The sequence below is a fragment of the Elaeis guineensis genome, chromosome 12 (genome assembly GCF_000442705.2).
Source record: "Elaeis guineensis isolate ETL-2024a chromosome 12, EG11, whole genome shotgun sequence".
Classification (NCBI taxonomy): Eukaryota; Viridiplantae; Streptophyta; class Magnoliopsida; order Arecales; family Arecaceae; genus Elaeis; species Elaeis guineensis.
The window spans coordinates 13,469,930-13,491,485 of NC_026004.2; the positions used below are offsets into that span (position 1 = coordinate 13,469,930).

A 21,556-nucleotide genomic window follows, 5' to 3' on the forward strand; every position below is an offset into this window, starting at 1 on the left:
ATTCCTCCTAGAAGACGTTCTTCGGATCAATAAGTCCCTCATCCCTCAATACAAGATCAATCAGGCCACAAACTACCAAGAAGGACCAGCAAGCATTCATATACCCATATCTTCAGAAGAATTGAAAAGGACCACGTATCTTTCCTGAGCAATTCAAACCTAGAAGTGTTCTAATGGAGAAGAATCCCCTTGAAAGAACCTCTTGTATCACAGGCAATCCAGGAGTCCATTTGTGTATCCCAAAGAGATCAGAGAATATTTGGAGGGGATTAATAATGCTTCAATGCTTGGAGCCTGATAACACAACACGTTAGGGAGATAATCATATCCATGATTGATCTCCTTTTGATCGGTTCTTCCTACCATCAAGCCTTCTAACTCAGCAGAGACATGGATATTTTAGCAAGAGATGAACCCAGACATCCAGAATGACCTCTAGCCAGAGAGAGAAGACCATGAGTTGGTTATCTCACATGCATTGACACCATAGATCACTGGATTCAAAGAGCAAAAATGGAGTCAAAAGTTGCCTGAGGAGGGCCTGCTTCCAAGCCAACATTTCAAACCACGAAACCAACAAGTGGACATAAAGACCAACAAAATAGGGAAGAAAAATAATAGCAAGGAACTAGAACAACTTAACATTTTCTTTTTCACTAAAAAACCACATGCAAAATTACAACAAGTAGATAATATAGATGTAATACATTGATGCCCGCAATTTAGAATACAACTAAAGATCTTTTAGTTTAATTCCTTGGTAGGGCAGCCCTTTCTTTGTCCAAGCAGAGGAGGAGATGCACCACATGGTCAGCATCACTATTGAGAGGATACCACTTTGCCAACCCTATTCCATTAGATTATCATTGCAAAAAAGAATGCAAAGGTAGGTTATCATCTTCTAGGTGAGATTTAGATTGCCTAGGATCAGCATTCAACATCTCTAGCTCAATTAGGGGTGGCAATCGAGTTTGATGAAGTATATGTCAAAAATTTTTCAACTTGAGCCTGATTATTTTATTAGGTGGGTCAAAATCATAACCCAAACCTAGTCATTTTATTAAATAGGTAACATAATACAATCTATAATAGGTTGAATCAAGTTAAACTGAGTGAACAGATTATGCATTGCCACCACTAGGCTCAACAAATATCACCCTTTTTTCCTAGAAGAGAGGAGCTTGGAAGTATTCTCTTTGATTGATAGTTATGTCTTGATTTTTTGAGTTTTCTTCATACTTTCAGATGATATGGAAGCCATGTTGGAGGAGGGTAAATCTTCTACGTCTCAAGCTAGGTTCAAGAATGAGAGCCTCGAGTACAATAACTGAAGCTAGATAGAGTTTGTCTTATTAGGTGAGTTGGTAGGACCCTTCTCAGCCAACTCTAATTCTATTGAGACGGTCTTAAAATTGCTTATGTTGAATCCCAATCTAACTCTATTACCCTAGCTAAACTAAAGATAGGAGGAATTCGATGGACTTTTAAATTCACCAAAGAAAAAAAAGATAAGATCCTGAGCACTGACGAATCGGGCAGCATGTAGGGGAGTGGATCATTTCCATAACAGCACCAAATTTTGTTGTTTGAATCATGTTTCGGTACGCCGAGTTCGACTCACTGGAGCAAGTTCTAAGCTACGTTTACTCCAATAGAGTTCAAGTTGGAGGATGCTGACAACCCCTTATCTTATCGACTCCAGCACATAATGCACCCAGATCTAATAGAGGCAGGGAGTTGAGGCAATGTTCATGATTTCTATTTCATCAAGTCAACAAAGACACCACATGCCACGTCTATGGTTCACAATTCCTATTTTCATCCAAGCAAAGACACCAGACGCCACATCTATGGTTTTTGGAATGATGGAAATATGCTTACAAAAAATCACAATGTTGAAGGATTCTTGATTAAATTCTATAAATGTAGATGGATGTGATGTTGGAGGCAATGATATCTTCCACCATCCTTGATAGACCAAGAGAAGACCGAGAAAGAGCAATCCTCACTTTAATGATTCCTCTCATCTGCACTTTAATGACCTCTCTTCTATTAGGGAAGGTGACCAAGAAGCGATTTGTCCTAGAGTCAAACCTAGATAAAAGTTTCTGCAACTCTAGAGCAAGCTAGGAGCTCGAGATTTGTTGGCCATGCCTAGTGGTAAAGCTTAACTACTCCAGTGCATAGGGCTTTGTTGAAACAAGCCCTAGCTTCAACATCATGGGGGGTAGATGAATGTTCTAGTCCATCTTCCCTTGGCTTCCATTTTCCCTTTTGAAGGTGGCTGTAGGGCTGATTTACAAGCACGAGAAGAGAAGCGAACTCCTTTGCAACAGAAGCACATAAATCTCATTCCTACATGAGTCTGATGGGGGCCTAACTCACTGCAAAGATAACAGGCTCCCTTCTTAAAAGGGAACCTCTTTCCTTGAAATAGGAGAACGAAAACAGCTCTGTTGGTATAGTAATAATGAGTAGAAGCTCTGCCGAAGAGTAGTTGTTGTAGATAGATGAACTGCTCGATGGACTAAAGACCGCACCATCTCTCTAGTGCTTTCCGCTTTTTTATGTCCCAGTGGGAATGGATGGCATTTGGCACCTGAAAGAACAACCTTGGGCCTCTTTTTCGCCAGATGTCCGACGGCAACCAAAGATTCTGTCCTCCTTCCTCTGAAGACTTCTCTATTAACCCGGAAAAAGCTCTCACCTTTTCTGCCTCTAAGGTCTCCCACCATTGAGTCCTCCAAAACCAACATCGAAACCACCTCTTCTGCCTCCCATCGATGATGCCAATATCTTGAATCGCTTGGAGTCTGATCTTTCAGAGTTTCTTTTCCATATGATAGGGAGGAAAAAAAAAAGAACAAGGACTCAGGATCCACCAGTGGCTGCATCATGTGTGAATTACAGTTCCTTAATCACCAACTCCATTGGCTAAGCTCAAAAGATGATGCATCCACAGAGGAAACCCGTCCATGCATCAAGCCCTTTACCAGTAAATCTATCACATAGAAAGGTGGCCAAATTGCTACCACACTTTTTAATCAACATGATCAACAAAATTAAGCACATAAATGTAAGATATTTTTATAAGATAGGAGATCCAAAACGTACGTGTTTTATTTACAAGCACACAACGGTAGTACCTGAAATTCAAGACTTGCATATTCTCAAGCTAATGATCCTATTCAATCATGATAGGAGTGTCAAAACTGCAGCCACTTTCCACAATTTCTCTCGGGATGTCTCCTCGGAGAATTTGAACTTGAAACTTCAAGTGCTGATCGTCCATTAGTTCAAGAACGCAAGCATCTCCAATCTTTAGATTGTTGTCGACCGCGAAATGTTTCCATCCACTATCAAATCTTCTCAAGTTTCGATCACCATAGTATCTCATCTCCCAAGTCTTGTTTCGGTAAGAGAGGACCGCAGGAACACAGGCAGATGGAAGTAGCATCCAAATGTTCTTTGGAATCGTCTATTCAACAAAACCAAAGAAGAAGATGTGATGTACTGAATCTAATTGGCACTCAAAGAAATAGCTCATTATAAAGTATGCCAGATAACTAGGAACCATCATTCCAAGATATGGGTTCTGTCAAGTCAGATCCAGTGTCCTTGGGCTGGTTCGTGGTTTGGCTTGATATTAAACACATCAATCAATATTGCAATAAAGGTTGTCTCAGTTTGTTCTATAATTTTTCATAATTAAAAATCACAAGAGCACCTGATGATATTAATAGCTTGTTCAAAGTCATTTGTCATAACCATTTTTCTTCCAACAGTTGATATCAAACAAGTGCCAAATATATCAAGTTCAATCATCTATAGAAAACTTGCAGCAAGATATTAAAGAAATGTTGGAAGGCAAAGGTTTAAAATAATTTTGATATGATGGTTGTAAGATATCAAAAGTAATTACCAGTTGAAAGGGGGCCTGTACTTGAGACTTTGTCATAACACATGCGAAATAGGGCTTTCCTGAAAGTGGAACAATTTCATCCTTTTCATCAACTGTAGCAGAATCTGATGGACTCGAGAAGGGGGCACAATGTTCAACTTTGTTATCTCCATTCTTGCTGCTTTTGGATGGTAGGCATAGATCTGCATTGTCATTTTTCAGATAATAAACGTGCGGAAAAAACTCTTCAAAAATGGATCAGTCGAACTGTTACAGCCAAATTAATAAGCAGAAAGATATATAAGCCCATCTCAAATTTTTAAATATACTTTCTAGTTAATGTTCTCTTTCTTAAGAAGAATCATTTCATGTGCTTCACTGGAGATACAACTAACAAATCAGAAATCAGTACAAGATATCAAGTGAAGATAGGGATGTTTACTAGCACCATTAGTTGATTCTTGGGAGGAGAGGCTACGTGCTGCCACAGGGGCTTTGCAGTGTCTGCGGTGAGTATTGGAACTGCATACTGAATGGTCTGTCTGAAAAGAGTGGTTGAAGTGTCAAGCATTAGAAACAATTTGATGGGGATATTGATTGCCCTCTGAATAACTTAATAGATAATTAATGCCATGCCTCCTAATTGCCTAGTAAAACTAATTTACAAGAAACATTACAGATCACCATTTAAAAATGGTTCAGATGAAATGCCATAATAGATAGCGATCTCAAATTCAGAAAATGTTGCGGCAAAAACAATTAGTGCCAGCCTACAATCTCAAACATATAATTGCTAATATCACTTTTTGTCTCTCTAATAATAAGTATTAGAAAGTATATTTGTAATTATGAAGTCCATGTCCACACTTATGTTCAACTTCTTAAAGGGGATGAATTTATAGATATGTGTAATATGGACATGTGCAGAAGTTTCTTTTACTTAAATCAGACATGCTAGCTTTTTGAAATTTGTTCTAGTAGAACATCAGAGATACTGATCTTAAAAATCTCTTTTCTCTCTCACACCTCCCCCACCAACCCCCTCTCATGCATGTACACAACCACACAATCTCCATGTATTATAAAAATTGCCTATTTCCTCTTTGAACTAAATCTCACTAAATCCTACTTGCCGAGTGTATCAGAATATCTGATGGTGCTAAGAATCCTGTATGTAAAGAATACTAGCAGCGTTATAAAAGAATGCTAACAGCATTATAAGAGTATATCTTGTACTTGCACTAGTTGTAATAAATGCTTATTGGTTATTAGAATGTTTGAATCAAAAACTATCACATGTCAAACAAAACGATGGTAAAAGATTACAAGATGAATCAAAAATCAAATATTCGTTGCTGCTGCCAATTTTTTCCAACATGATTATGATTTACTGGATAATCTATTTCAGTAAATTTACATTCTGAAATATGATGTAAATTGCAGTCTTCAGTCAATGATTCAAACAAGTTGCTTCCATGCCTATGCATTAGATTTCCTACATTTTTGTGGTATATAGAATCCATGATATATGTAAGGCAATGTATTGTATTTATTTTCTGAAACGGTATCATTTAGGCCTCTTAAGAAATGCATATCAGCCTTAGCATGCTACATACCGCATAGGAAATGGTTTATCAAGTTCTAATTGCATTTCAAGGAGAATATGTATTTGCAAAAAAGAAGAAACTTCAAACAAAAAAAAAAAAAAACATATTGCTAGGTTAAGGTCATTTGGAGAAATTTCACAAAGAAATTTTTAAATACATCAACAGTGTAAAGTTGTTAAATAATTTATCTGAATAGAACATATAACAACAAAAATTAATGCTTTTCCAACATCTAAGCAATGCAATTGTTCATCTATTGTCTTTCTCAATGAGGAAATTGAAACCGCTGACAAGTCTGCATCTTACTATAAGATCTTTCCACCAGAGTTTGCAGTTGCAATGTAAAGACTTATCCCTCAGGGTGCTCGTACAATTTATAAAATTGCCACTAAGAGCTTCTATAAGAAACAGCAGCATTCTCAATTTTCCTTCAATATGCTTTAAAAACTGAAGTGTGAAAGGGTTATGACAGGGGAACGACCTAAACAGAGAGGTTTCTAAGACTCTGCAGAGGAGAGGAATGTTACAATATGCATGGTTGAACCAATAAACTGTATTGCATGTTCGACGAAATCATGAACTGTAACCAGCTATTTATTACCAAAAATAGCAGTGTTCTATGTTAACATTAACCCTAAACTTAATTACTCAACCTCCACATAAATAAATAAGAATCCGACAAGCCTTCTCCCTAATCAGAATAAGCCTTATTCCATCTAAATAAGGATTTTCTGAAGTGAGGTATGATTCATCAAAGTTCAAGGCATCTTATAACAGGTTCTCAACTTGATATCAACTCTAAGCAGTGCCAAGTTTGCATGAAGTTGGGGAGGGAAAGAGAAGGTGATGCAATGAAATTTAAAGGTCATTTTCCTAATAAGTAACCTACCATATGATTTGCACACTTCAAGCACCTAGAACAGGGAACCAACCACCTAAGATATTTGAAGTGTCCAAATGAAGAGAGGATGGAAGGTTGGATATAGTAAAGTGCATGATCTCGGAGGTACAACATAAATGCCAATGAGTCATGCTGATCTACAGTCCCCCAAATCTCATGCATATTAACAAAAAGATAAAGCTTAAATGATTAATCCACATAAGTTAGACCACAAATTAACTAATAGGTTATTCATGAACTTGTATTCTTTAACATCTAATAGCTCTTTGAGAAATAAAAATTTTCAAAAGTTTAATAAGTAAACACTTCTAATATCAATAAACACTTTTTTCTTGAGATGACTCGGTAGTCAGTTTTAAATTCTTAATTCCTGTATACATAATGCATGCTTCCATACGAATGTATACATATTTGTCTATGTACCACATGCACAATAAATCCCACCTTACACTTGCATAGGTCAAACATAGGCTTGTGCTTCTAGTTTTATATGTAGAATGACCCTAAAACTATCCAGGTATCTTAAAGCTAATAAAAATATTAAACTAGAAGTTGTAACAGACCTCCATGTCTTGCCTCCCCCCCCCCCCCCACCCCACCCCACCCCACCCCAAAAGAAAAAAAAAAAAAGAAAAGAAATAGCTATCCCATTTCCCTTCACATCCACCCTCTCCCAATAGTAAAACAGAGGCAACAGATCCCAAGGCTACAACTTCAATAGTGCGTTGATGAGATTTAAGTTTCTTTCTGAATAGTACATAATCAGGTCTAGTGATTTTACTTAGTCGGGTCTACATTTATCAACCAACACAGAAATAACTATACTCTTTTTAACCAGGCCTTTAGTAATTAATAATAAATCCTGTAACAAATGCCAGACTTGTTTTGAGATTGGGCTATAGGTTTAGGACCATAAGTCGACCATGAGTCTGGAATTTTGATTCAGGACATGAAAATCAGACCACATCCCATCACCGTTTACAATTTGTGCATTATGTCTCAAACCAAAGCACTAAATAACAAATTTTGTTTCAGTGATTGGCTTAATGAAAATAATAACCTCTAACAATTAGCATATTTTTCTTTCCACCTTGATTATAAGTCATCAAAGAGTTCTGCATAAGAATCCAAATAACTGCTCTGATAATTGAGGATGAGACCTTCCAGCAAGAATATCATATAAACAGTAACTCCTCATTGAAGTGTATTACAGCAATGAAGATATCAATGGCTTTACAATGTCTTATAGCAAGAGGCCTAGTAAAGCCAGAGTGCATCCTATTTTAACCAAGTGACAATATTGATACTGTTTACTATAACAAGACTTGCAGCTACTAGTCCTTTATATGAAGTTATGCAATCACAAAATAACTCTTAGGCATATTAACCATGATTAAACATAAAAGGTGATCCATCATACTGTTAATCAGATTTACATGAAGCTAACAGTTTCACATGCCTTCTCCAAGCAATCAAAACATTCTGCAAATGCACCGTTTTAGGTTGTATCTTTTGTTGCATTGGTAGATAATTTAAAGCATTCCAATTTTGTCGACAACTTGTGTTGACCACATGAATGGAAACAGTTTTCAGTACCATGTATCTACATAAAGTACCAAACAAGAGTTCAAAACCTTCTGTTTGGCCAGTGAAAGAGCATCTTTTGAGTGCCACATATTTGCAAAATTCCTGAAAAATGTAAAATTGATGGTTTCGAATGGAAATGAGAAATTGAGAAATTTATATTGCTGTTGAGTTCAAGTAAAAAATGTATATCCATGTTTAGTTTTCTAATGCCATTGTCACTATGCCGGGAAGTCAATGCTTGTTACAAGATGATAACCTCATTCTTTAGCCATAACTTGAAGGAAAGAAAATTCATGTACATGTGAAATCAAAAGAAATATATATACAAGGAGGCAGAATCCAGCAACACAAAAGTAGATTAACATTAGTATGATGTTCTCATTTGTCAGGTCATCTGTATTGCTCCAAGAATTGATTGGGATGATCACAAATCATTTTGGGGGACTACTAATGAGTTTTCTATTTTTGAAGATTATTTTTATGATGTTTCAGATAGTTCAAGAGATTGGGTTTGAAAAGCTTCATCAAATATGCCAAAAGTTGAAGTTTCAGCAAGTTGGTGAAATTTTGAAGGCTTTTGAGAGTGTACAAACTGATTTGAATTCATTTGAGAGCGTTTGGATGAGTTTTGATAAGTTTCGAACCTTAAATGTATGAAAAACTAGGTTAGAACATGATGGGATGACCCACCTGGGTCATCTCCTTCTGTTAGACAGCCAACATGCAGCATTTTGGGTCATGGCACGCTGTGGGACGACCCACTTGGGACGTCCCATGTAATTGGGACGCCCCATGGGATGCCTCCCTGAGACCTGAGACCAAAACAGAAAGAAGGATTTTTTGTCTGGCCAATTGGGACGCCCCAATGCCAGTGGAACGTCCCATTTCTGCGAGCACGTGTAACGACTAGTTTTCAGTCTGTTTTTGATGCATTTAATGCTCATTAAACGCTCTCCAACAGCTCTAAACCAACTCTAAGATATTCTCAAGGGTAAATGGCAACTATAAATACTCTATTCAAATGAGAAATCACAAGATTCTTGAAAGCTCAAAGATTAAATCTGAAAAAAATCATTTTCAACTCTAAGAGAGAGATTGAAGCATTTAAGCACCTCACCAACCACTCTCCAACCGCAATCAAGTATGAAATTCATTGAGAGTGTACAGCAAAGACTTCCATCCCTTAAGTATTGTATTTCTATTGCTTTTATTGTGTGTATTTAAAGGGTTTGTGTGCTGAAATTTGTATACTCTGTTTTTCTCAAATAGTTTTTGGGTGTTTGAGTTTTGGAGGGTTCCAAAACTCGTTTAAGTTGATCCAAATCCTGAATCGGAGTGTTGAGAATTGGCTTGTGCCCGAAAAATAAGTGTTCTTGCTTGAAAAGCAAGGGTCGGAGGTGTCCGACGTGGTGTAATCCATTGTTATCCATTTAATAGATTGAATTCCCAAATAAAGATTTGGAGAGTGGATATAGGTGCAAGGTTGACACCAAACCACTATAAATCCTTTGTGCTTGTTGTGCTTGCCTATCTTTTCTTATTCTTTGTGCTCATTACTTGCTTACTTCTTATTTGTGTTTGATTTTATTTCTATTGCAAGTTGATACACTTCACTCTTCATCTTGGCACATTACTTAAGTAGTTCAATCTTTAAAATTTCAAAAAGACCCAATTCATCCCTCTCTTGGGCTCCATATCTGGACAATAAGTGATATCAGAGCCCGGTGCTCTAGTTCTTGCTTGATTTAACCTTCAAGAGCTAAAAATTCATGGTAGTCCAATTTGGCACATCCCTATTCGAGGGACAATCCACAAACCGACCTTCACTTTTTAATGGGTCAAACTACACCTATTGAAAAGCTCGAATGAGAATTTTCATTCAAGCATTTGATTATGACATGTGAAGTGTCATAATAAATGGACCACACACACCCATCAAATTGATTGATGGCATGTCTATTCCTAAGTCGGAAGGTGAATGGGATGATTTTGATAAAAAAATGGCTAAGCTCAATACTAAAACTATGAGTATTTTATATTGTGCTTTGGATACTAATGAATTTAATCATATTTTCACATGCATGTCTGCTAAAGAAATTTGAGATAGGCTAAAAGTCACACACGAAAGTACAAACCAAATAAAAGAATCTAAAATCAATATACTTGTGTACAACTATGAACTGTTTAAAATGAAATCTGAAGAATTAATAACTCAAATATTCACTTAGTTCACTGATATCATAAATGGCTTAAAAAGTCTTGACAAATATTACTCTAACAGTGATCTTGTGAGAAAAGTGCTCAGATCATTACCAAGATCATGGAAGCGAAAGTCACTGCAATCTAAGAGGCCAAAGATTTGAATGTTCTACCATTGGAGAAACTGCTTGGATCCCTCATGACCCATGAACTGGCCATGAAGCAGCACACTGAGGAGGAAACCAGAAGAAAAAAGACCATAGCCCTTAAGTCAATAGCTCAAGAAGAAGATGACTCAAAAAAATCAGACAACAGCGAAGAAAATGAGGACTTGACCTTGATCACTAGAAAATTCAGATGGTTCATGAGAAGGAAAAGACAAGGAACCAAGAGAAGGCCACCAGCTAAGAGGAAGCCAAGTAAAGAGAAAGAAAAGGAGCAGCCCATAGCCACTTCAGATTAAAATACCCTCAACTCAAGAAAGGTCAAAAGAAGTTCAAGAAGAAGAAGGCCATGATGGTTATGTGGAGTGACAGTGACGACTCCACCACTGATGAAGAAACCAAGGAAGAAGCCAACCTGTGCCTTATGGCACATGAAAATGAGGTATCATCTGAAACTCAATCTGAATTTACTTATGATGAATTATTAGAAGCTTTTTCTGAGCTCTTAAATGACCTAAAAGAATTAGGAATTAAAAATAAAAATCTAAAATCAAGAAACCATAAATTAAGTAAGAAAAAGAAGAAATTGATAAGAAAAATAAAGAATTAGATCTAAAGAATCAATCATCAATAAAAGAAAAAGATGAACTCTCTAGTCAAAATAAAACTCTTATAAAAAAAAAATCAAAAACTAAAAGAAGGAATATCAAAGTTAAAACCTATAGTTGACAAATTTACTTTAAGTTCAAACAAACTTCAGATGATTATTGACAGTCAAAAGATTGTATATGATAAAGCAGGACTTGGCTACAACACTAAGAAAATAAAAGTCCTTCAAAAATATTTTTGTCAATGAATCCACAAGAAATTTGCCAAATGTTACTTGTTTTAGATGTGGTATGGTAGGACAAAAAGTACATACACGTTCATCAAACAATTTTAATGGTAGAAAAATTAAGAAAATATGGGTTTCAAAAGAAACCATTGTGACTAACCCCAAAGGATCCAAGTTAGCTTGGGTACCTAAGATTAAAATTTGATCTCATGTGTGCAGGTGTGTCTTGCATCCCAAGCAACAAAAAGGAAGTGGTATCTTAATAGTGGATGCTCAAGACACATGACAGGTGATGAATCACAATTCATCACATTAGAAGCCAAGAATGAAGGGATGGTCACCTTTCGAGACAATGGCAAAGAAAAAATCATCGATATCGGTAACATTGATATCACTCCCTCCACTTGCATTGAAAATATTTTACTTGTAGATGATCTTAAACATAACCTATTAAGTATTAGTCAATTATGTGATAAAGGTTATAAAGTAGTATTTGAATCATCTATGTGCATTGTAACTAGATCCACTGATGCTAGCACTAGATTCATTGGACATAGACATGGCAATGTATACATGGTTGATTTGGATAATCTCTCTTTACAAAGCATGCAATGTCTTATGGTCATGAATGCTAAAATTAATGAGACTAATTGACTTTGACACCGTAGGCTTGCACATATTAGTATGCGCACACTTTCTAAAATCATCAAAAAAGATTTGATTTTTGATTTGCCAAAAATTAATTTTGATAAAGATAAAATATGTGATGCATGTCAATTAGGTAAACAAACAAAAGTTTTTTTCAAATCTAAAAATATTATTTCAACTTCTAAACCTCTAGAACTCTTGCATATGGATTTATTTGGCCTATCAAGAATAACTGGTCTAGGAGGAAAAAGATATGGTTTTGTAATCATTAATGATTTTTCGTGTTTTGCTTGAGTTTTATTTTTAGCTTCTAAGAATGAAGTATTTTCTGCATTATCTAAGTTTTGCCAAAAAATTTCAAATGAAAAAGGTTTACCAATCATTTATATTCGAAGTGATCATGAAATTGGATTTGAAAATAAAGATTTTGAAAAATTTTATGATGAAAAAGACATAGATCATAATTTTTCAGCACCTAGAACACCTCAACAAAACGTAGTTGAAAGAAAAAATAAAACACTAGAAGAAATGACACGTACTATGCTATGTGAAAGCAAGCTTCCAAAGTACTTTTGGACAGAAGCAATTAACACAGTATGCTATATTTTAAACCATACCTTAATAAGATCAATTTTAAAAAAAACACTTTATAAACTATGGAAGGGTAGAAAACCAAATATAAGTTATTTTCATATTTTTGGTTGTCGGTGTTTTGTTTTGAACAATGGCAAAGATAGCTTAAGTAAATTTGATGCTAAATCTGATGAAGCTATCTTTCTTGGCTATTTCACTCCTAGTAAAGCCTTTAGAGTATTTAATAAAAGATCACTAGTAGTGGAAGAGTCAATTCATGTTGTTTTTGATGAAACTAATGACTTTCCATCAAGAAAGAGAGAGGATGCTGATGATGCAGGTATCATAGAAGATGGAATGAAGGAGCTCACCCTAAATGACTCGGATCAACAAAACAAGGATCAGATAGATGAAAAATATGAGGATGAAAAAATCAATGATCAGAACATTCAAGAGCACCTTAAGACACAAGTAATCTTCCAAGAGAATGGACGTATGTCTACAATCATCCTAAAGAATTAATAATTGGTAATCCGACATAAAATATAAGAACTAGATCTTCACTTAAAGATGTTTGCAATTATGTAGCTTTTGTTTCTCACTTAGAACATAAAACAATAGATGAAGCTAAAAAAGATAATAACTGAATAATTGCTATGCAAAAAGAATTAAATCAATTTGAAAGAAATAATGTTTGGACACTAGTTGCAAGACCTAAAAATCACCCAATAATAGGAACCAAATGGGTATATAGAAACAAATTAGATGAAGATGAAAATGTTATAAGAAATAAAGCAAGATTAGTTGCTAAAGGATATAATCAATAAGAAAAAATTTATTTTAATGAAACTTTTGGTTATATTGCTGAAGAAATTTATGTTGAACAACCCTCTGATTTTGAAAATCATAAATTTTCAGATCATATATTTAAATTAAACAAAGCATTATATAGATTAAAACAAGCTCCTAGAGCTTGGTATAAAAGATTAAGTTTCTATTAGAAAATAATTTTTCAAAAAAAAAGTTGACATTAATCTTTTTATAAAAAGAAAAGATAAAAAAATTCTAGTCATACAAATATATGTTGATGACATTATATTTGGGTCTACTAATGAAAATTTGTGCCAAAAGTTTGCCAAATTTATGCAGGAAGAATTCGAGATGAGTATGATGGGAGAACTCACATTCTTCCTCGGACTTCAGATCAAACAAATGAAAGGATCTCCATCATCCAAAGTAAGTCCACAAGAGAATTATTAAAAAAAATTGGAATGGAGAGCTAAAAAATTTAGTACTCCTATGACCCCTTCCTGTAAATTAGAAAAGGATGAGCATGGTAAAAGTATTGATACAAAATTTTATAAAGGCATGATAAGATTTTTATTATATCTAACTGCAAATAGACCTGATATAATATTCAGTATATGTATGTGTACTAGATATCAATCAAATCCTAAAGAATCACACTTAAATGCTGTTAAAAAATTTTTTAAATACTTAAAAGGAACACAAAACTTAGATTTTTGGTTTTCAAAACAATCATCTATGGACTTAATAGGTTTTTCAGATGCTGACTTTGCTGGTTGTAAACTTGATAGAAAAAGTACTAATGAAATTTATCAATTTTTAGGAGTAAACTTAATCTCCTAATTTAGCAAAAAGCAAAATTCAGTGGCTTTATCCACGGCCGAGACCGAATACATTGAAGCTGGAAGTTGCTGTGCTCAAATCTTATGGATTAAGCAATAACTCATGAATTTTGGTATTGAACTTAAAAACATTCCCATAAAATGTGATAACATTAGTGCCATCAATTTGATCAAAAATTTAATTCAACACTCTAGGTTAAAACACATTGAAATTAGACATCATTTCATAAGAGAACATGTTCAAAATAATGACATAATACTTGAATATATAAATACTGAAAATCAATTAGCTTAAATTTTCACTAAAACCCTTAATGAAAATAAATTTTGTGAAATTAGGAGAGAATTGGACATCTTAGATCCTTCTATTTGAATTTCTATCATAATTTCGCTCTCAAAATTCTTCTAAAAATTTTTAATTTCATTATCCTAATTTTGGGAGACATCTACCATTTTTTAAGAATTTTTAAAGTCATTTAAAAATTCTTCAATACTATTCAGATACCTTCTTGGATTTTTACCCGTTAAAATTTTCTATCAAAAATCACATCAAAATTTACAGACCCCCTATGACCTTCTCAACTCGATGTAACCATTTTTTAATTTTTTCTTTTGATTTTTTTCTTTATTTAAATCATTTTCCCCATCACCTGAAAGAGCCCTGAATGGGGTATCCCATGGGACATCCCATTCATGCGGGTAGGTCACTTATAGGTGAGCCCATCTGATCATTTTTCAATAGAACAGAGAGTTGGGATGCCTCAAATCCCAAGTCTTCTCTCCCTCTCGTCCTAATCAAGAATCCACATCCTTGCTCTCCCAAAAACCTCAAAATTCCTCCAAACCAAGATTCGTTCTTCTCAAATCCTTGGTTCTCACGGCTCATTTTCGGTTTTCCCTAAATTTTCAAACCCTAGCCATCAAATCCGTGGGAAACCTATCAAAAACTGACTTCTCCTTGATTTCAATTCCATCCAACCCTTCTCCACTCTTAAGATCATTTTCCATCTTTCTCTTGCATCATGGCCCCCAAGATGAGGACGCCACAAAGGAGAAAGTCCGTGAGATCCCTGGAGGCAGAGGAAAGAAGGAAGAAAATTGCTCAAGAGCCAGCCCATGCTTCACCTCCTGTGACACCAAGTAAGATCCCCTTGTCTGCTAGAAAAGTTGCATTGGATAGTATTGTTAATTTCAAGTTTTTAAGGCAAGATGGATTTTTTATTAGGGAGAAGATGGTTAGGTAAGGTTGGAAATTCTTTTTGAGCTTATCTGAACCAGTTTACATAGATTTGGTGAAGGAATTTTATTCCAATCTGTTTTTCTCTGAGGGAGTTTTAAAATTTACTGTCAAGGATGTTCAGATCATTTTAAATGCTCTAAGACTAGGTAGATTACTTCAAATGCCCTGTGAAGGTAGTTGTTTGGATAAGCTACCTAAGAAAGAAATTGGACTTAGGACCATACTTGGGAGGGATAATGTGGAAGGTTTTCTAAAAATTGAAGCTAAAGATTTGAGTGCGGAGATGAGACTACACCATATGGTTTTCAGGATTTTTTTCCCTAGAGGGGGAAGATATGATCTGATGACAGGGGGAGACATATGTCTCATGCACCATGTTGTTTCAGAATCTCCCCTGAACCTTCCATTTCTGATGATTGATGTTATGAGGAAAGCTTTGAACAGGTCCAAGGCTCCCTTGCCCTATGGTATGGCCCTCACAGTTATCTTTAGAGAGGATGGAATCAGTTTTGATGGAAAGGCTGTTTGTAGGCTGTCATACACTGACACTTACAACCACTCAGGAGGATGGGCTTTATGAGAGTTGATGGCCGGTGGGCCAAGAGTCGTGCTACAGAGGAGGATAGTGATGAGGATGAGGAGCATGCTGAGGGGGAGGGTCCTTCATCTCCTGTGCCTAGGCCGAGCCCAGCAGATCACCATGTTTCGGAGCCTGAGGCAGGACCCTCAGTTAGAGTACCTCCACCTAGTCATACCATACCTACTTTCAGTTTGAGGGATATCAACATGGGACAGCTTGCTGAGAGGGTAGCAGACATATTATCAATCCAGCAGTAGCAATTCCAGGAGCAGCTCAAGGATCAGGTTATACAGCAGTTCCACCAGTTTCAGCTGTACCAGGAGCGGATCCTTCAGCAGCTACAGCAGCAGCAGACACAGCAGCCACAGCAGTATCAGCCAGCTTCTTCCACTGCCTTCCCTGCTTCATCATTGGATTCATCTATTGTTCCACACATTTCTTCATTGATGGAGCTGTTATCGGATTTGAGTGTCAGATTGCAGGGTGTGGAGAGCTCACTTTGGAGATTCAGTGGCAGGATTTTTGACCTGGAAAGAGAGATCAGACGGATTGTAGACTCTCTTTCTGCTGGAGTGGGCACATCGACTTCTTCTGCACCATAGATGGATGACCTGGCTCGAGAGATAGACAGACTTCAGTCACAGCTTCGCTCTTCTCTCGAGGTGCTCAGGATAGATATCCCAGACTCCAGGGATTTTCTGACATCTGATCTGGATGGTCTCCGATTGACTGTGAGGGATATCCTGTCTCAGCTTGATGCCATTAGGATCCAGATTCAGTCTAGACCTTCTGCATCTAGTGAGCCAGCCTTTATTCAGCCTATTGCCTTCCGTCCTCCAGCTTCTTCTTCTCGGACCAGATCTTTCCATCGAGGATGGGGCTGATCATGTCTTCACCTATCTGGATCTTGTACTCAATGCCCTATCTTCCTGACTTTATTTTGTATTGGATTACTTAGTTATATTTTATAGATTGGATGTATGAGAGCTTTATGCTCTTTATGGCTCTTATAACCTCTATTTTGGTGTATATGAATGAGGTTGTTTCCTTTCTACTCATGTCTCTTTGGATGAATGTTTATTATCATATCCCTTTGGTTGTATGAATGTTTATTATTATGTCTCTTTGGATGAATGAATGCTTAGTATCATTTCTTGTTGGATGGATGAATGTGGTATCATACTCTATTTTCTTGATACTTGACTTAACATTATAAATATCCTACTCTTCTAGTTTATTCTTTTTGATGATGTCAAAAAGGGAGAGAAATAATGGAGAAATAAAAAATAATGATAAAGGGGGAGAAATAAAAGTAAATGGAAAAAATAATGCATTTGGAGGAGAAATAATGATATAATGATAAAGTGTGAAATGGTGTAGTTCTTAAAATCTTTTGAAAATCTTTTAAAGCTTTTTAACAATTTTTGCTCTGATACAGTATTTTATAATAAATTGTAAAAACTCTAATACTGTTACACCTATTTTTTTTAACAGCTCTGATACTAATTCACAAATTTTTTAAACTTTGATACGTCTATTTTTACATTCATTTTGATACTATTTGAAAACTTACTCTGATCAACCTATTTATCTTAAATGCTCTACTAATCTTATTTTTGCACTGATACCAAATTGACTCGATCAATTCGTTTTTGATTCTTACTAAAACTGTCTCTCTCTTGCTTTAACATCAAGACAAGAAAAAGAAAGAGATATCCCTTCTCATATCTATTGCTTCGATACTAGAATCCAAGAAATTTTTATGATACACTCTTTATATAAGAAAGGGAGAGATTTGTTTTCAAATGACCAAAATAATCTAATCCATTCAAGAAAGAAGAGGATTTTGATTGAATAAGGACAATCTTTAGAAATTATCTAATTCATTCATAAATTGTTTGAGCTAAATGAGTTAATTCATTAAAGTTTGTATATCATGACTCTCTATGATTGAACTCTTGGCATAGTTCTTCTAGTGCTTCACAAATCCAAATTACTTGAGCTTTAAAGATACTTTTTATGAATACTCAAATATTTTGTCATCATCAAAAAGGAAAAGATTATTGCTCCAAAAATTGATTTTGATGATCACAAATAATTTTGGAGACTACTAATGAGTTTTCTATCTTTAAAAATTATTTTTATGATGTTTCAGATAGTCCAAGAGATTGAGTTTGAAAAACTTCATCAAATATGCCAAAAGTTGAAGTTTCCGCAAGTTGATGAAGTTTTGAAGGCTTTTAAGAGTGTCGAACTGATTTGAATTCATTTGAGAGCGTTTGGATGAGTTCTGATAAGTTTCGAACCTTAAATATATGAAAAACTGGGTTAAAACATGATGGGACGACCCACCTGGATCATCTCCTTCTGTTAGGCAGCTAGCACGCAGCATTTTGGATCATGACACATTGTGGGACGACCCATCTGAGACGTCCCATATAATTGGGATGCCCCATGGGACGCCCCCTGAGACCTGAGACCAAAACAGAAAGCAAGATTTTCTGTCTGACCAATTGGGACGCCCCAATGCCAGTGGGACGCCCCATTTCTGCGAGCACGCGTAATGGCTAGTTTTCAGCCCATTTTTTATGCATTTAATGCTCATTAAATACTCTCCAATGGCTCTAAACCAACTCTAAGATATTCTCAAAGGTGAATGACAACTATAAATGCTCTATTCAAATGAAAAATCACAAGATTCTTGAAAGCTCAAAGATTAAATCCGAGAAAAGCCTTTTTCAGCCCTAAGAGAGAGATTGAAGCATTTAAGCACCTCACCAACCACTCTCCAGCAGCAATCAAGTGTGTACATTGAGAGTATACAACAAAAGCTTCCACCCCTTAAGTATTGTATTTCTATTGCTTTTATTGTATGTATTTAAGGGATTTGTGTGCTGAAATTTATATACTCTGTTTTTCTCAAATAGTTTTTGGGTGTTTGAGTTTTGAGAGGTTTCAAAACTCGTTTGAGTTGATCTGAATCCTGAATCGGAGTGTTGAAGGTTGGTTTGTATCCGAAAAATAAATATTCTTGCTTGAAAGGCAAGGGTCGGAAGTGTCCGACGTGGTATAATCCATTGTTATCCATTTAGTGGATTGGTATCGAACTACTATAAATCCTTTGTTTTTGTTGTGCTTGCCTATCTTCTTTTGTTCTTTGTGCTCATTACTTGCTTACTTCTTATTTGTATTTGATTTTATTTCTATTGCAAGTTGATACACTTTACTCTTCATTTTGGCACATTGCTTGAGTAATTCAATCTTTAAAATTTTAAAAAAACCTAATTCACCCCTCTTCTTGGGCTCCATATCTAGGCAACAATCTGAATTCATACTATTTCAGGATTTTCCTCTGGGTTGAATAATCGGCCACCACCTATTTGAAAAATTGGGAAAGCGAGAACAACTTTACCATTCTCTCCTAACATATGGTAATACGCTTTTGGCTAGAAGTAACCAGAGGATGACAAAATGTGACAAAGTGCTGGTCGAACTCAAGAATTGGAATGAAGAGCATAGCCACATTGTTGAAACTTCAATTCTTCTGTTGCTAAAGAAAATTAAAGAAAAAAATTATACCTTTGTGTCAAGGTAAAATAAAAGAAACCAAGATGATACTTAATATATATCAATTTTTTTTAAAAAAAAAAAGAAAATCCAAAGCAAGTTCAGTAAGTATTGGTGAAGAACAAAATAAACTATATCCATGTGTCCACCAAATAGTAAAGAAACAAATAAGATAAATATCATCCCTCCTGCTCAAGCCGTTGGAATTAAAAGTTACAATGTGCAAATGTTCAACTTGAGTTATGCTATTGAGCGCTAAGCTGGCTTTGTTCCTCTAAAGGGATCACCTGATGACAATTTCGGTATGAAGCAAAGAGAATTTGGTCCTCATGTTGATAGTTTAAAAGTGAATTAATAATTTCATCTGGATATCGAAATCATAAAGACAGAAATAGCACTGCTTTGTTTAGCCTTCTGTTTCGAAGAATAACTGCAGTTTAAGAGCTAAAACTATAATATGTTGCTAGATACACCATAGAAGTGGGACATATGGCAAAGAACTTGATAGCAACTTAGGATGTCCGGATCACTCGGTAAATACACCATGGAAGTGAGATACAAAATTGTATACTAAATAAGGGTAATTTGAGAGCTAAGAAACAAGAATATGTTGCTAGATACGCCATAGAAGTGGGACATATAGCAAAGAACTTGATAGCAACTTAGGATGTCTGGATTACTCAGCAAATATACCATGGAAGTGAGATATAAGCTGTATACCATCGTATCCAAGATGCAACACCAAAGTAAGAAGCGAACATACAAACATTCTTAACTTTGACTCCTTTGGCTTCTTCTTTGGGGCCTTAATTTTAGTTTAATATCTCCAAGGTTTTCAAATCCAAGTCTGAAGTTCAGCCATTGCCTCAAAAAATTGGGGTTAAGAAAACATGTCTTGCAAGAAAAACAAAAACATAGTCCCAAAACATCACCCATTCCCCTAAAAAACAAAATCAATTCAAAAAAAAAAAGAAACTTCCCCTAACATGAAATAACGGCAAGAAATTAACGTGAGATGGAAAAAGCCTTGGAGACTCATCAAGAGCAGAGCTCACCATTGGGATCGAAAAAGAAGCACGGCGCCACAAATTGCGAGTGCCTGTGGCTCCGGGCTCGGCGACGCAAACAAGTGCTAGTTTTTCGCGTACTCTCGGCACAGAGGAATTTCTCTCCTGGTGGATTCGACCGTACAGGGTTTATTTAGAAACAAACGCTGAATTTTCCTTTTAGATCCATTTAATAACACATTTACATATGAGATGTGTTTGGTTAGTTGCTGCATGGGAATTGGAATTGAAATCTATATTAACTGGAATTAAAATCAGAACGGCATATCTTATGCTCTACAGATGATAAAATTTTAATCAATTCATCGGATATCTGATTCGATCAAATAGATTTTACCCGATTTGATTAGGACCTGAAATGAATATAAGTTCTAGAAAAACACACAAAGTAGATTCCGATCAGATATGGATAATGATATGTCCCATCCCAAACTCGATCCAATATAATCTTAATATAAATCTCTCTTTTAAAATTATAATTATTTTATAATACTTGCATTATAAGTTTCTTATTCGATCCAATCCGAGACGGATACGGGACATGTATGGATATGAAATTGATGGATATGGATATTATCCAACCTGATTCGTATCCATTCCTACTCTATTTATAATGAAACTCAAAATTAGAATGAAATTTAAGTACGAAAAAAGTGGGGATTGGACTTTGAAGGACTAGAGCTATTACTGCACCTCTCCGACTAGGTGATGTGGAGTAGCTAGATCGGACAGCTCGAATTGAGCACAACACTAGAGTCGGCAGGCACCAAATCAGAACTTCGGTCACCTACAAAAAAAGTCCGCACACCAAAAAAGAAGGTGGGGGTTCTTTATATTGAGATTATGTCCTAAAGCCAATTATCTAATGGTAAACAATTATATATTTGTATATGAATTAAATTAATAAATATTATTTGGCTATTCATCGTATGTTTTGCATCTTTCTTGTAGAACTCTTATTAAAATAATGAAGTCCTTAGAACTATAAGCACTTGATAAAGATGATGAGGATTTATCCAATAGTTTTTAAATTATATT

General features: G+C 35.6%; 1 protein-coding gene across 6 annotated transcripts; it reads right to left on the reverse strand.

Annotated features, from left to right (window-relative positions):
- Positions 1 to 3,062: 3,062 nt before the first annotated feature.
- LOC140852975 (B3 domain-containing protein Os04g0386900-like) lies at positions 3,063 to 20,657 on the reverse strand. 6 transcript variants are annotated; one of them, XM_073247139.1, is made up of 5 exons: positions 20,507 to 20,655; positions 8,006 to 8,098; positions 4,344 to 4,443; positions 3,923 to 4,104; positions 3,063 to 3,478 (listed from the first exon to the last, which is right to left on the reverse strand). In XM_073247139.1, exons 1-5 carry the CDS (start codon positions 20,507 to 20,509, stop codon positions 3,185 to 3,187), a joined length of 672 nt encoding a protein of 223 aa, XP_073103240.1. In that variant the 5' UTR covers positions 20,510 to 20,655; the 3' UTR covers positions 3,063 to 3,184. The 6 variants fall into 6 exon arrangements, with proteins under 6 accessions (XP_073103240.1, XP_073103242.1, XP_073103241.1 ...); XM_073247141.1 differs by having other exon boundaries at positions 8,044 to 8,098; positions 20,507 to 20,654; XM_073247140.1 differs by having other exon boundaries at positions 4,350 to 4,443; positions 20,507 to 20,654.
- Between the last annotated feature and the right edge of the window lie 899 nt (positions 20,658 to 21,556).

Coding starts and splice junctions, on each gene's coding strand:
- LOC140852975 (XM_073247139.1), bottom strand. Junction 4,444..8,005: donor GTACTTTATGTAGATACATG/GTACTGAAAACT, acceptor CACTCTTTTCAG/ACAGACCATTCAGTATGCAG. Junction 4,105..4,343: donor AGAATCAACTAATGGTGCTA/GTAAACATCCCT, acceptor ATGACAATGCAG/ATCTATGCCTACCATCCAAA.